General features: G+C 44.2%; 1 protein-coding gene across 2 annotated transcripts in view; it reads right to left on the reverse strand.

Moving 5' to 3' along the window:
- LOC106591943 (netrin receptor DCC) overlaps nucleotides 1-15,116 on the reverse strand; it is a 586,418-nt gene that overhangs the window by 86,674 nt on the left and 484,628 nt on the right. For both annotated transcript variants that reach the window (XM_082956999.1, XM_082956994.1), the window contains exons 19-20: nucleotides 9,567-9,674; nucleotides 1,231-1,425 (exon numbers count right to left, since the gene is read on the reverse strand). In XM_082956999.1, coding sequence (XP_082813125.1) covers nucleotides 1,231-1,425; nucleotides 9,567-9,674 — 303 coding nt within the window. The remainder of the gene's footprint in view (nucleotides 1-1,230; nucleotides 1,426-9,566; nucleotides 9,675-15,116) is intronic.

The following is a 15,116-nucleotide window of genomic DNA, read 5'->3' on the forward strand; positions in this document are numbered from 1 at the left end:
TCCCTGAGTGGCTGAGTTACAGTTTTGACTGAAATCCACTTGAAAATCTATGGCAAGACCTGAATATGATTCTCTAGCAATGATCAAGAATCAATTTGACAGAGATTATAATGGGCAAATGTTGCACAATCCAGGAGTGAAAAGCTCTTAGATACTTAGCCTGAAAGACTCACAGCTGTAATCGCTGACAAAGACACTTCTACAAAGTATTGAATCAAGGCTGTGAAAACTTATATAAATGAGTTATTTTCTGTATTTCATTTTCAAAACATTTTCAAACATTTCTAAAATCATGTTTTCACTTTGTCATTGTTGGGTATTGTGTAGATGGGTGAGAAAATGTTTTATTAAATCCATTTTAAAATCAGGTTGTAGCACAACAAAATGTGAAATAGGTCAATTACGAACACTATGAATAGGTTCTGAAGGCACTGTAAACTACACCGCAAGCCTTCTGAGTATCACCAATGTACCAAGGGCGGCCAATATTATTTATTGTTTATTTACATGCCAAACATGATGGGTGGAAGGAAATCATGTCAGAGGCTAGCTGGGAATAACAGGTGTGGATGGGACCATAAATACATCCTGGTTGGAGGATGGCCAGAATCAAGAGGAAATAAACAGAGAGAGACTCCTCCAACGGAGAATCAGGACTGGATGTGAGGATGACAGGGGAGAAGTTAGTTAATTTTAACAGGACTGAATGTAAGGATGACAGGGGAAAAGTTAGTTAACTGATAGGCTGAAAGTAACAGTGAGAAAGGTAACGATAGGCTGAAAGTAACAGTGACAAAGGTGACGATAGGCTGAAAGTAACAGTGAGAAAGGTGACGATAGGCTGAAAGTAACAGTGAGAAAGGTGACGATAGGCTGAAAGTAACAGTGAGAAAGGTGACGATAGGCTGAAAGTAACAGTGAGAAAGGTAACGATAGGCTGAAAGTAACAGTGACAAAGGTGACGATAGGCTGAAAGTAACAGTGACAAAGGTGACGATAGGCTGAAAGTAACAGTGAGAAAGGTGACGATAGGCTGAAAGTAACAGTGAGAAAGGTAACGATAGGCTGAAAGTAACAGTGAGAAAGGTGACGATAGGCTGAAAGTAACAGTGAGAAAGGTGACGATAGGCTGAAAGTAACAGTGAGAAAGGTAACGATAGGCTGAAAGTAACAGTGAGAAAGGTAACGATAGGCTGAAAGTAACAGTGAGAAATACTGCTCATCCTGTACCTTTGTTAGTCCTGAAGTGGATGGGGTCTGACAGGGGACCCACTCCCTTGGCATTCTTAGCTTGGATCCTGAAGTAGTAGACAGTGTCCAGGTTCAGGTCCATCACCTGGTGGGTCAGACGATCTCCACTGATACTCTCCATTACCCAGTCATCTATAGGCATGTTCTTATCCAGGGTGTAGTACAGGATATAGCCTGGTAGAGAAACAACACAGAGAGGAATACTGATTAATCCTAACCATTACTCAGTCATCTATAGGCATGTTCTTATCCAGAGTATAGTACAGAATATAGCCTGGTAGAGAAACAACACAGAGAGGAATACTGATTAACCCTAACCATTACTCAGTCATCTATAGGCATGTTCTTATCCAGGGTGAAGTACAGAATATAGCCTGGTAGAGGTGAAAGGTAACACACAATAGACTCCATTACTCAGTCATTCAGTACGATGAGCAGAGATAACCTAATACCCACCAGGTCATTCAGTACGATGAGCAGAGATAACCTAATACCCTCCAGGTCATTCAGTACGATGAGCAGAGATAACCTAATACCTTCCAGGTCATTCAGCCTTAAAACAGTGTGCTGCACCACTCTGTCTAGTATTTAAAGATTGCAGTAGAAGCCTGGTATTTGACTGACTGTGTCCCAAAGGACAGATTGACTGAATGTGTTCCCACATAGTTAGTGTGGGGAGCAGGGAACAAGGAAACAGTATCCATCCACCACACACACAGCTCTGTCCGCAGGGAGCACTCTATTGGCCATAGTCTGACTTCAGCAGTCATCAGAATCATTACTGGAGACTGATTTACAACATTGAGGACAGGAGGAGAGGAGAGGAGAGGAGAGGAGAGGAGGGGAGGAGGAGAATAGAGAAGAGGAGAGGAGAGGAGGAGGGGAGGAGGGGAGGAAGGGAGGAGGATAAGGAGAAAGAAGGAGAAGGAGAGGAGGGGAATGGAGGAGAGGAGGAGAAGAGAAGAGGAAAGGAGAGGAGAGGAGAGGAGAGGAGGGGAAGAGAGAAGAGGAGAGAAGAGGAAAGGAGAGGAGAGGAGGGGAGGAGGAGATGTATAAGAGGAGAGGAGAGGAGAGGAGAGGAGAGGAGAGGAGAGGAGGGGTGGGAGAAGGAGAGGATGGGAGAGGGGAATTGGGGAGGAAAAGGGGGGAGGGTGGAGGAAGAAGAGGAGGGGAGGAGAGGAAGGGAGGGGGAGGAGAGGAAGGGAGGGGGAAGGGGAGGAGAAGAGGAGGGGAGGAGTGGAGGGGTGGAGAAGGAGAGGAAGGGAGGGAGGGAGGACTATGGGTCTTCTATGGAAGAAGGGGAGGGTAGTGCTTGGGTCCAGGGTGGAGACAGTAACAGTACTTTAGACTAGATAAAGGGTCCAGGGTGGAGACAGTACTTTAGACTAGATAAAGGGTCCATGGTGGAGACAGTAACAGTACTTTAGACTAGATAAAGGGTCCATGGTGGAGACAGTAACAGTACTTTAGACTAGAGAAAGGGTCCATGGTGGAGACAGTAACAGAACTTTAGACTAGATAAAGGGTCCAGGGTGGAGACAGTACTTTAGACTAGATAAAGGGTCCAGGGTGGAGACAGTACTTTAGACTAGATAAAGGGTCCAGGGTGGAGACAGTACTTTAGACTAGATAAAGGGTCCAGGGTGGAGACAGTACTTTAGACTAGATAAAGGGTCCAGGGTGGAGACAGTAACAGTACTTTAGACTAGATAAAGGGTCCAGGGTGGAGACAGTACTTTAGACTAGATAAAGGGTCCAGGGTGGAGACAGTAACAGTACTTTAGACTAGATAAAGGGTCCAGGGTGGAGACAGTAACAGAACTTTAGACTAGATAAAGAGTCAAGGGTGGAGACAGTAACAGTACTTTAGACTAGATAAAGGGTCCAGGGTGGAGACAGTACTTTAGACTAGATAAAGGGTCCAGGGTGGAGACAGTACTTTAGACTAGATAAAGGGTCCAGGGTGGAGACAGTACTTTAGACTAGATAAAGGGTCCAGGCTGGAGACAGTACTTTAGACTAGATAAAGGGTCCAGGGTGGAGACAGTAGCAGTACTTTAGACTAGATAAAGGGTCCAGGGTGGAGACAGTAACAGTACTTTAGACTAGATAAAGGGTCCAGGGTGGAGACAGTACTTTAGACTAGATAAAGAGTCCAGGGTGGAGACAGTAACAGTACTTTAGACTAGATAAAGGGTCCAGGGTGGAGACAGTAACAGTACTTTAGACTAGATAAAGGGTCCGGGGTGGAGACAGTAACAGTACTTTAGACTAGATAAAGGGTCCAGGGTGGAGACAGTAACAGTACTTTAGACTAGATAAAGGGTCCAGGGTGGAGACAGTACTTTAGACTAGATAAAGGGTCCAGGGTGGAGACAGTACTTTAGACTAGATAAAGGGTCCAGGGTGGAGACAGTACTTTAGACTAGATAAAGGGTCCAGGGTGGAGACAGTACTTTAGACTAGATAAAGGGTCCAGGGTGGAGACAGTAACAGTACTTTAGACTAGATAAAGGGTCCAGGGTGGAGACAGTACTTTAGACTAGATAAAGGGTCCAGGGTGGAGACAGTAACAGTACTTTAGACTAGATAAAGAGTCCAGGGTGGAGACAGTAACAGTACTTTAGACTAGATAAAGAGTCCAGGGTGGAGACAGTAACAGTACTTTAGACTAGATAAAGGGTCCGGGGTGGAGACAGTAACAGTACTTTAGACTAGATAAAGGGTCCAGGGTGGAGACAGTAACAGTACTTTAGACTAGATAAAGGGTCCAGGGTGGAGACAGTACTTTAGACTAGATAAAGGGTCCAGGGTGGAGACAGTACTTTAGACTAGATAAAGGGTCCAGGGTGGAGACAGTACTTTAGACTAGATAAAGGGTCCAGGGTGGAGACAGTACTTTAGACTAGATAAAGGGTCCAGGGTGGAGACAGTACTTTAGACTAGATAAAGGGTCCAGGGTGGAGACAGTACTTTAGACTAGATAAAGGGTCCAGGGTGGAGACAGTACTTTAGACTAGATAAAGGGTCCAGGGTGGAGACAGTACTTTAGACTAGATAAAGGGTCCAGGGTGGAGACAGTACTTTAGACTAGATAAAGGGTCCAGGGTGGAGACAGTACTTTAGACTAGATAAAGGGTCCAGGGTGGAGACAGTACTTTAGACTAGATAAAGGGTCCAGGGTGGAGACAGTACTTTAGACTAGATAAAGGGTCCAGGGTGGAGACAGTACATTAGACTAGATAAAGGGTCCAGGGTGGAGACAGTACTTTAGACTAGATAAAGGGTCCAGGGTGGAGACAGTACTTTAGACTAGATAAAGGGTCCAGGGTGGAGACAGTACTTTAGACTAGATAAAGGGTCCAGGGTGGAGACAGTACTTTAGACTAGATAAAGGGTCCAGGGTGGAGACAGTACTTTAGACTAGATAAAGGGTCCAGGGTGGAGACAGTACTTTAGACTAGATAAAGGGTCCAGGGTGGAGACAGTACTTTAGACTAGATAAAGGGTCCAGGGTGGAGACAGTAACAGTAATTTAGACTAGATAAAGGGTCCAGGGTGGAGACAGTAATAGTACTTTAGACTAGATAAAGGGTCCAGGGTGGAGACAGTAACAGTACTTTAGACTAGATAAAGGGTCCAGGGTGGAGACAGTACTTTAGACTAGATAAAGGGTCCAGGGTGGAGACAGTACTTTAGACTAGATAAAGGGTCCAGGGTGGAGACAGTACTTTAGACTAGATAAAGGGTCCAGGGTGGAGACAGTACTTTAGACTAGATAAAGGGTCCAGGCTGGAGACAGTACTTTAGACTAGATAAAGGGTCCAGGGTGGAGACAGTAGCAGTACTTTAGACTAGATAAAGGGTCCAGGGTGGAGACAGTAACAGTACTTTAGACTAGATAAAGGGTCCAGGGTGGAGACAGTACTTTAGACTAGATAAAGAGTCCAGGGTGGAGACAGTAACAGTACTTTAGACTAGATAAAGGGTCCAGGGTGGAGACAGTAACAGTACTTTAGACTAGATAAAGGGTCCGGGGTGGAGACAGTAACAGTACTTTAGACTAGATAAAGGGTCCAGGGTGGAGACAGTACTTTAGACTGGATAAAGGGTCCAGGGTGGAGACAGTACTTTAGACTAGATAAAGGGTCCAGGGTGGAGACAGTAACAGTACTTTAGACTAGATAAAGGGTCCAGGGTGGAGACAGTACTTTAGACTAGATAAAGGGTCCAGGGTGGAGACAGTAACAGTACTTTAGACTAGATAAAGAGTCCAGGGTGGAGACAGTAACAGTACTTTAGACTAGATAAAGAGTCCAGGGTGGAGACAGTAACAGTACTTTAGACTAGATAAAGGGTCCGGGGTGGAGACAGTAACAGTACTTTAGACTAGATAAAGGGTCCAGGGTGGAGACAGTAACAGTACTTTAGACTAGATAAAGGGTCCAGGGTGGAGACAGTACTTTAGACTAGATAAAGGGTCCAGGGTGGAGACAGTACTTTAGACTAGATAAAGGGTCCAGGGTGGAGACAGTACTTTAGACTAGATAAAGGGTCCAGGGTGGAGACAGTACTTTAGACTAGATAAAGGGTCCAGGGTGGAGACAGTAACAGTAATTTAGACTAGATAAAGGGTCCAGGGTGGAGACAGTAATAGTACTTTAGACTAGATAAAGGGTCCAGGGTGGAGACAGTAACAGTACTTTAGACTAGATAAAGGGTCCAGGGTGGAGACAGTACTTTAGACTAGATAAAGGGTCCAGGGTGGAGACAGTACTTTAGACTAGATAAAGGGTCCAGGGTGGAGACAGTACTTTAGACTAGATAAAGGGTCCAGGGTGGAGACAGTACTTTAGACTAGATAAAGGGTCCAGGGTGGAGACAGTACTTTAGACTAGATAAAGGGTCCAGGGTGGAGACAGTACTTTAGACTAGATAAAGGGTCCAGGGTGGAGACAGTAACAGTAATTTAGACTAGATAAAGGGTCCAGGGTGGAGACAGTAATAGTACTTTAGACTAGATAAAGGGTCCAGGGTGGAGACAGTAACAGTACTTTAGACTAGATAAAGGGTCCAGGGTGGAGACAGTACTTTAGACTAGATAAAGGGTCCAGGGTGGAGACAGTACTTTAGACTAGATAAAGGGTCCAGGGTGGAGACAGTACTTTAGACTAGATAAAGGGTCCAGGCTGGAGACAGTACTTTAGACTAGATAAAGGGTCCAGGGTGGAGACAGTAGCAGTACTTTAGACTAGATAAAGGGTCCAGGGTGGAGACAGTAACAGTACTTTAGACTAGATAAAGGGTCCAGGGTGGAGACAGTAACAGTACTTTAGACTAGATAAAGGGTCCAGGGTGGAGACAGTACTTTAGACTAGATAAAGGGTCCAGGGTGGAGACAGTACTTTAGACTAGATAAAGGGTCCAGGGTGGAGACAGTACTTTAGACTAGATAAAGGGTCCAGGGTGGAGACAGTACTTTAGACTAGATAAAGGGTCCAGGGTGGAGACAGTACTTTAGACTAGATAAAGGGTCCAGGGTGGAGACAGTACTTTAGACTAGATAAAGGGTCCAGGGTGGAGACAGTACTTTAGACTAGATAAAGGGTCCAGGGTGGAGACAGTACTTTAGACTAGATAAAGGGTCCAGGGTGGAGACAGTACTTTAGACTAGATAAAGGGTCCAGGGTGGAGACAGTACTTTAGACTAGATAAAGGGTCCAGGGTGGAGACAGTACTTTAGACTAGATAAAGGGTCCAGGGTGGAGACAGTACTTTAGACTAGATAAAGGGTCCAGGGTGGAGACAGTACATTAGACTAGATAAAGAGTCCAGGGTGGAGACAGTACTTTAGACTAGATAAAGGGTCCAGGGTGGAGACAGTACTTTAGACTAGATAAAGGGTCCAGGGTGGAGACAGTACTTTAGACTAGATAAAGGGTCCAGGGTGGAGACAGTACTTTAGACTAGATAAAGGGTCCAGGGTGGAGACAGTACTTTAGACTAGATAAAGGGTCCAGGGTGGAGACAGTACTTTAGACTAGATAAAGGGTCCAGGGTGGAGACAGTACTTTAGACTAGATAAAGGGTCCAGGGTGGAGACAGTAATTTAGACTAGATAAAGGGTCCAGGGTGGAGACAGTAACAGTAATTTAGACTAGATAAAGGGTCCAGGGTGGAGACAGTAATAGTACTTTAGACTAGATAAAGGGTCCAGGGTGGAGACAGTAACAGTACTTTAGACTAGATAAAGGGTCCAGGGTGGAGACAGTAACAGTACTTTAGACTAGATAAAGGGTCCAGGGTGGAGACAGTACATTAGACTAGATAAAGAGTCCAGGGTGGAGACAGTACTTTAGACTAGATAAAGGGTCCAGGGTGGAGACAGTACTTTAGACTAGATAAAGGGTCCAGGGTGGAGACAGTACTTTAGACTAGATAAAGGGTCCAGGGTGGAGACAGTACTTTAGACTAGATAAAGGGTCCAGGGTGGAGACAGTACTTTAGACTAGATAAAGGGTCCAGGGTGGAGACAGTACTTTAGACTAGATAAAGGGTCCAGGGTGGAGACAGTACTTTAGACTAGATAAAGGGTCCAGGGTGGAGACAGTACTTTAGACTAGATAAAGGGTCCAGGGTGGAGACAGTAATTTAGACTAGATAAAGGGTCCAGGGTGGAGACAGTAACAGTAATTTAGACTAGATAAAGGGTCCAGGGTGGAGACAGTAATAGTACTTTAGACTAGATAAAGGGTCCAGGGTGGAGACAGTAACAGTACTTTAGACTAGATAAAGGGTCCAGGGTGGAGACAGTAACAGTACTTTAGACTAGATAAAGGGTCCAGGGTGGAGACAGTACTTTAGACTAGATAAAGGGTCCAGGGTGGAGACAGTACTTTAGACTAGATAAAGGGTCCAGGGTGGAGACAGTACTTTAGACTAGATAAAGGGTCCAGGGTGGAGACAGTACTTTAGACTAGATAAAGGGTCCAGGGTGGAGACAGTACTTTAGACTAGATAAAGGGTCCAGGGTGGAGACAGTACTTTAGACTAGATAAAGGGTCCAGGGTGGAGACAGTACTTTAGACTAGATAAAGGGTCCAGGGTGGAGACAGTACTTTAGACTAGATAAAGGGTCCAGGGTGGAGACAGTACTTTAGACTAGATAAAGGGTCCAGGGTGGAGACAGTACTTTAGACTAGATAAAGGGTCCAGGGTGGAGACAGTACTTTAGACTAGATAAAGGGTCCAGGGTGGAGACAGTACTTTAGACTAGATAAAGGGTCCAGGGTGGAGACAGTACTTTAGACTAGATAAAGGGTCCAGGGTGGAGACAGTACTTTAGACTAGATAAAGGGTCCAGGGTGGAGACAGTACTTTAGACTAGATAAAGGGTCCAGGGTGGAGACAGTACTTTAGACTAGATAAAGGGTCCAGGGTGGAGACAGTACTTTAGACTAGATAAAGGGTCCAGGGTGGAGACAGTACTTTAGACTAGATAAAGGGTCCAGGGTGGAGACAGTACTTTAGACTAGATAAAGGGTCCAGGGTGGAGACAGTACTTTAGACTAGATAAAGGGTCCAGGGTGGAGACAGTACTTTAGACTAGATAAAGGGTCCAGGGTGGAGACAGTACTTTAGACTAGATAAAGGGTCCAGGGTGGAGACAGTACTTTAGACTAGATAAAGGGTCCAGGGTGGAGACAGTACTTTAGACTAGATAAAGGGTCCAGGGTGGAGACAGTACTTTAGACTAGATAAAGGGTCCAGGGTGGAGACAGTACATTAGACTAGATAAAGGGTCCAGGGTGGAGACAGTACTTTAGACTAGATAAAGGGTCCAGGGTGGAGACAGTACTTTAGACTAGATAAAGGGTCCAGGGTGGAGACAGTACTTTAGACTAGATAAAGGGTCCAGGGTGGAGACAGTACTTTAGACTAGATAAAGGGTCCAGGGTGGAGACAGTACTTTAGACTAGATAAAGGGTCCAGGGTGGAGACAGTACTTTAGACTAGGGGTCCAGGGTGTAGACAGTACTTTAGACTAGATAAAGGGTCCAGGTTGGAGACAGTACTTTAGACTAGATAAAGAGTCCAGGGTGGAGACAGTACTTTAGACTAGATAAAGGGTCCAGGGTGGAGACAGTACTTTAGACTAGATAAAGGGTCCAGGGTGGAGACAGTACTTTAGACTAGATAAAGGGTCCAGGGTGGAGACAGTACTTTAGACTAGATAAAGGGTCCAGGGTGGAGACAGTACTTTAGACTAGATAAAGGGTCCAGGGTGGAGACAGTAACAGTACTTCTGTTCTTACCCATGATCCGCCCGTTGGTCTCCATGGGGGGTTGCCAGCTAATCAGAATAGCTCTGGGTCTCCCCTCACGACTGATGACCGTCAGGTCCTTGGGGGCGGAGCTGGGAGCTGTCAGCCAATCAGGATAGGAGAGAAACAGGAAGTAAAGGTCAGAGGTCATCACGTCATCACACACTGATGCTCATTTGAAATATAATGAATCCTGAGGTTTAATTAATCCTGTAAATACAGTAAACTGCCATAGCAGAGGTTGCATGGTCCTTAAAGGTAGACTCGGTGAAACGGCGTCGCTACGAGCGGCACCACAGATATTGAGATGAGCGAGATGCAAGACTTCACTCTCACACAGTCACGCACAGTACCTGCGCATGTGCACGGGTTCGCTTCACGCTGTTAACAGCCTGGTAGCCAGGGCATGAAAACAGAGGACAAGTTGAGCATCGCGCTTTCACCGCTCTTAGTTGTTGCAGAAATGTATCCATGCTGTTTACTTTCTGTATCTATGTCATATCGCTGAGTCTACCTTTAATTGGCCAGACAAAACGGGCCAATTGAATCCATCGATGGAAACCAGATTATCGCCAGCTGATCTCTCGTTAAATCATCAATATGTGGCTGATCTCCGTTACAACCATTATTGGTCACCTCATTATCTCTCCCTACAAGATGATGTCGGTTTTTATCTTAGTCCTTCTTGTTACCAAAGGCTGTTATGATACGATCAGCAGCTGGTAGGTATTATCATAGGAATAGTTTCATCTTGCTAGTTGAACAGAGTTAGTGCAGTTTAGCTATTTGACAATCATTCAACTGAAATAATCTATTTCCTCATTTATCACGGCAAATCTCTCACGCCCTGGCCATAGAGAGGGTTTTATTCTCTATTTTGGTTAGGCCAGGGTGTGACTAGAGTGGGCATTCTATGTCCTTTTTTCTATGTTTTTGTATTTCTTTGTTTTGGCCTGGTATGGCTCTCAATCAGGGACAGCTGTACACCGTTGTCTCTGATTGGGAGCCATACTTAGGTAGCCTGTTTTCCGTTGGGTTTTGTGGGTGGTTTTATTTCTGTTTAGTATTTCTTACCTGACAGAACTGTTTGGCTGTCGGTTTCTGTTTGTCTGTTCATGTGTTCTCAGTACAATAAATTCATGATGAGCACTAAAATAACACTCCCTGCAACAGCCGTAACAAAATCTACTGCGGCAATTTACTCCGACACGTTGTGAACACGTCGTGAACACGTCGTGAACACGTCGTGAACACGTCGTGAAAACACGTCGTGAAAACACGTCGTGAACACGTCGTGAACACGTCGAAAACACGTCGAAAACACGTCGAAAACACGTCGAAAACACGTCGAGAACACGTTGTGAACACGTTGTGAACACGTTGTAAAGACGTTGTAAACACGTCGTAAACACGTCGTGAACACGTCGTGAACACGTCGTGAACACGTCGTGAACACGTCGTGAACACGTTGTGAACACGTCGTAAACACGTTGTGAACACGTTGTATGAAGGAAAACTAATGGTGTAGCCAACTCATATTACTGTATTTGTTTCCAATTTATTTAATCCATTAAATATAACTGTCTTTAAAAGAAAATGGTCTGACATGGTCATTTCTTATCAAGAACAGAGGTAAAATATCCCCGGACACTCCATATATTTTAAATATTTTTTTTTTAACCTTTATTTAACTAGGCAAGTCAGTTAAGAAAAATATCTTATTTACTATGACAAACCACACCTGCCAAATCCGGATGACGCTGGGCCAATTGTGCGCCGCCCTATGGGACTCCCAATCACGGCCAGTTGTGATACAGCCTGGAATTGAACCAAGGGGTCTGTAGTGATGCCTCAAGCACTGAGATGCAGTGTCTTAGACTGCTGCACCACTCAGGAGTCCAACAAATCAAGTCAATAGTAACTGGATTTTTTTTTTATCAAATTCAAATGTAGCTATGTTAACAAAGTTATTTTAAATGGCATACGGAAAGTATTCAGACCCCTTGACTTTTTCCACATTTTCCTTATTCTAAAATGGATAAAATTGTTTTTTTTTCCCTCATCAATCTACACACTTCCCTCATCAATCTACACACATTACCCCATAATGACATTTCTAAAAACAGGTTTTTAAAATTTTTTGCAAAAGTTTGAAAAATACAAAAATGGAAATATCACATTTACATAAGTATTGAGATTCTTTACTCAGTACTTTGTTGAAGCACCTTTTGGCAGCGATTACAGCCTTGAGTCTTCTTGGGTATGACGCTACAAGCTTGGCACACCTGTATTTGGGGAGTTTCTCCCATTCTTCTTTGCAGATATGTTGGATAGGGAGCGCCGCTGCAATCCTATTTTCAGGTCTCTCCAGTGATGTTCGATCGGGGTTAAAGTCCGGGCTCTGGCTGGGCCACTCAAGAACTTTCAGAGACTTGTCCTGAAGCCACTCTTGCATTGTCTTGGCTGTGTGCTTAGGTTCGTTGTTCTGTTGGAAGGTGAACCTTTTCCCCAGTCTGAGGTCCTAAGTGCTCTGGAGCAGGTTTTCATCAAGGACCTCTCTGTATTTTGCTCTGTTAATCTTTCACTCAAACCTGACTAGTCTCCCAGTCCCTGCCGCTGAAAAACATCCCCACAGCATGATGCTGCCACCACCATGCTTCACCGTAGGGATGGTGCCAGGTTTCCTCCAGACCAAAGTGTTCAAAGTGTTCAATCTTGGTTTCATCAGACCAGAGAATCTTGTTTCTCATGGTCTGAGAGTCCTTTAGGTGCCTTTTGTCAAACTCCAAGCGGGCTGTCATGTGCCTTTTACCGAGGAGTGGCTTCCATCTGGCCCCTCTACCATAAAGGCCTGATTGGTGGAGTAGTGCAGGGATGGTTGTCCTTCTGGAAGTTTCTCCCATCTCCACAGAGGAACTCTGGAGCTCTGTCAGAGTGACCATCGGGTTCTTGGTCACCTCCCTGACCAAGGCCCTTCTTCCCCGATTGCTCAGTTTGACCGGGCGGCCAGCTCTAGGAAGAGTGTTGGTGGTTCCAAACTTCTTCCATTTAAGAATGATGGAGGCCACTGTGTTCTTGGGGACCTTCAATGTTGCAGAATTTTTTTAACCTGTCTCGGAGCTACATGGACAATTCATGCACTGTCAACTGTGGGACCTTATATAGACAGGTGTGTGCCTTTCCAAATCATGTCCAATCAATTGAATTTACCACAGTTGGATTCCAATCAAGTTGTAGAAACATCTTAAGGGTGATCAATGGAAACACGATGCACCTGAGCTCAATTTGGAGTCTCAAAGCAAAAGGGTTTGAATAATTACAGTACAAGCCAAAAGTTTGGACACACCTACTCATTCAAAGGTTTTGCTTAATTGTTTTACTATTTTCTACATTGTAGAATAATAGTGAAGACATCAAAACTATGAAATAACACACATGGAATCATGTGGTAACCAAAAAAGTGTTAAACAAATATTTTATATTTGAGATTCTTCAAACTAGCCACCCTTTGCCTTGATGACAGCTTTGCACACTCTTGGCATTCTCTCAACCAGCTTCACCTGGAATTCTTTAACTGAGTTTTTGGTTTGAAAAACCATTGAATGAGGAGTGTCCAAACTTTTGACGGGGACTTTATGTAAAACAAATTCTAAAAACCTGTTTTTGCTTGTCTTTATGGGTATTGTGTGTAGACAATACCCGTAATTGTCTGTATACTTCTGGCCCTTCTTTGGACACTGTGTTAACTAACCTCCAGACGAGCTTCAATGCCATACAACTCTCCTGCCGTGGCCTACAACTGCTCTTAAATGCAAGTAAAACTAAATGCATGCTCTTCAACCGATCGCTGCCTGCACCTGCCCGCCCACCCAGCATCACTACTCTGGACGGTTCTGACTTAGAATATGTGGACAACTACAAATACCTAGGTGTCTGGTTAGACTGTAAACTCTCCTTCCAGACTCACATTAAACATCTCCAATCCAAAATTAAATCTAGAATCGGCTTCCTATTTCGCAAAACAAAGCATCCTTCACTCATGCTGCCAAACATACCCTCGTAAAACTGCCTATCCTACCGATCCTTGACTTTGGCGATGTCATTTACAAAATAGCCTCCAACACTACTCAGCAAATTGGATGCAGTCTATCACAGTGCCATCCGTTTTGTCACCAAAGCCCCATATACTACCCACCACTGCGACCTGTATGCTCTCGTTGGCTGGCCCTCACTTCATATTCGTCGCCAAACCCACTAGCTCCAGGTCATCTATAAGTCTATGCTAGGTAAAGCCCCGCCTTATCTCAGCTCACTGGTCACCATAGCAGCACCCATCTATAGCACGCGCTCCAGCAGGTATATCTCTCTGGTCACCCCCAAAGCCAATTCCTCTTTTGGTCACCTTTCCTTCCAGTTCTCTGCTGCCAACGACTGGAACGAACTACAAAAATCTCTGAAACTGGAAACACTTATCTCCCTCACTAGCTTTAAGCACCAGCTGTCAGAGCAGCTCACAGATCACTGCACCTGTACATAGCCCATCTATAATTTAGCCCAAACAACTACCACTTCCCCTATTATTTTATTTATTTTGCTCCTTTGCACCCCATTATTTATTTCTACTTTGCACTTCCTTCCACTACAAATCTACCATTCCAGTGTTTTACTTGCTATATTGTATTTACTTTGCCACCATGGCCTTTTTTGCCTTTACCCCCCTTATCTCACCTCATTTACTCACATTGTATATAGACTTATTTTTCTACTGTATTATTGACTGTATGTTTGTTTTACTCCATGTGTAACTCTGTGTTGTTGTATGTTGTCGAACTGCTTTGCTTTATCTTGGCCAGGTCGCAATTGTAAATGAGAACTTGTTCTCAACTGGCCTACATGGTTAAATAAAGGTGAATTAAAATATATATATATATATATATATATGTTTTAAAGATTACGGAAAAAGTAATTTAATCAATTTTAGAATAAGGCTGTAACGTGAAAAAAAAATGTAAAAAGGGAAAGGATCTGAATATGGCACTGTATGCTGTGTATATTATATTATTTTAAGTTGAAACGTTTGAATGAAATACAGGCCAACTACTTCTATATTCTTATACTGTAATAAGTATTTTTCCATTCATCAGCCACACGGTTTCCAAAGCTTCTGATAGGTCGATATTTCATTGGAGTAGAGAACCTAGACTATCTGTCTAGTATCATAATCACTTGACACAGCAGCAACGAGAAATCAACTGATCGGCTGGTTTTGTCATACAAAAACCACCTGTCTTTGTGATTGTCTACATACACCCCCCCCCCTCCAGGTGTCGACCATCTTCCCCATTATCCCCAGTGTATTTATACCTGTGTTCTCTGTCTGTCTGCTGCCAGTTCGTTTTGTTCGTAGAACCTACCAGTGGTTTGTTTCCCTGCTCCCACCTGTTCCTTGCTCCTGTTTTCTAGTTTCCCCGTTCTGCCTGCCCTGACCCTGAGCCTCCCTGTCGTCCTGTACCATTGCCCCATTACTCTGGGTTAAGGACC

This window comes from Salmo salar, chromosome 01 (assembly GCF_965601325.2).
Source record: "Salmo salar chromosome 01, fSalSal1, whole genome shotgun sequence".
In the NCBI taxonomy this organism is placed as follows: Eukaryota; Metazoa; Chordata; class Actinopteri; order Salmoniformes; family Salmonidae; genus Salmo; species Salmo salar.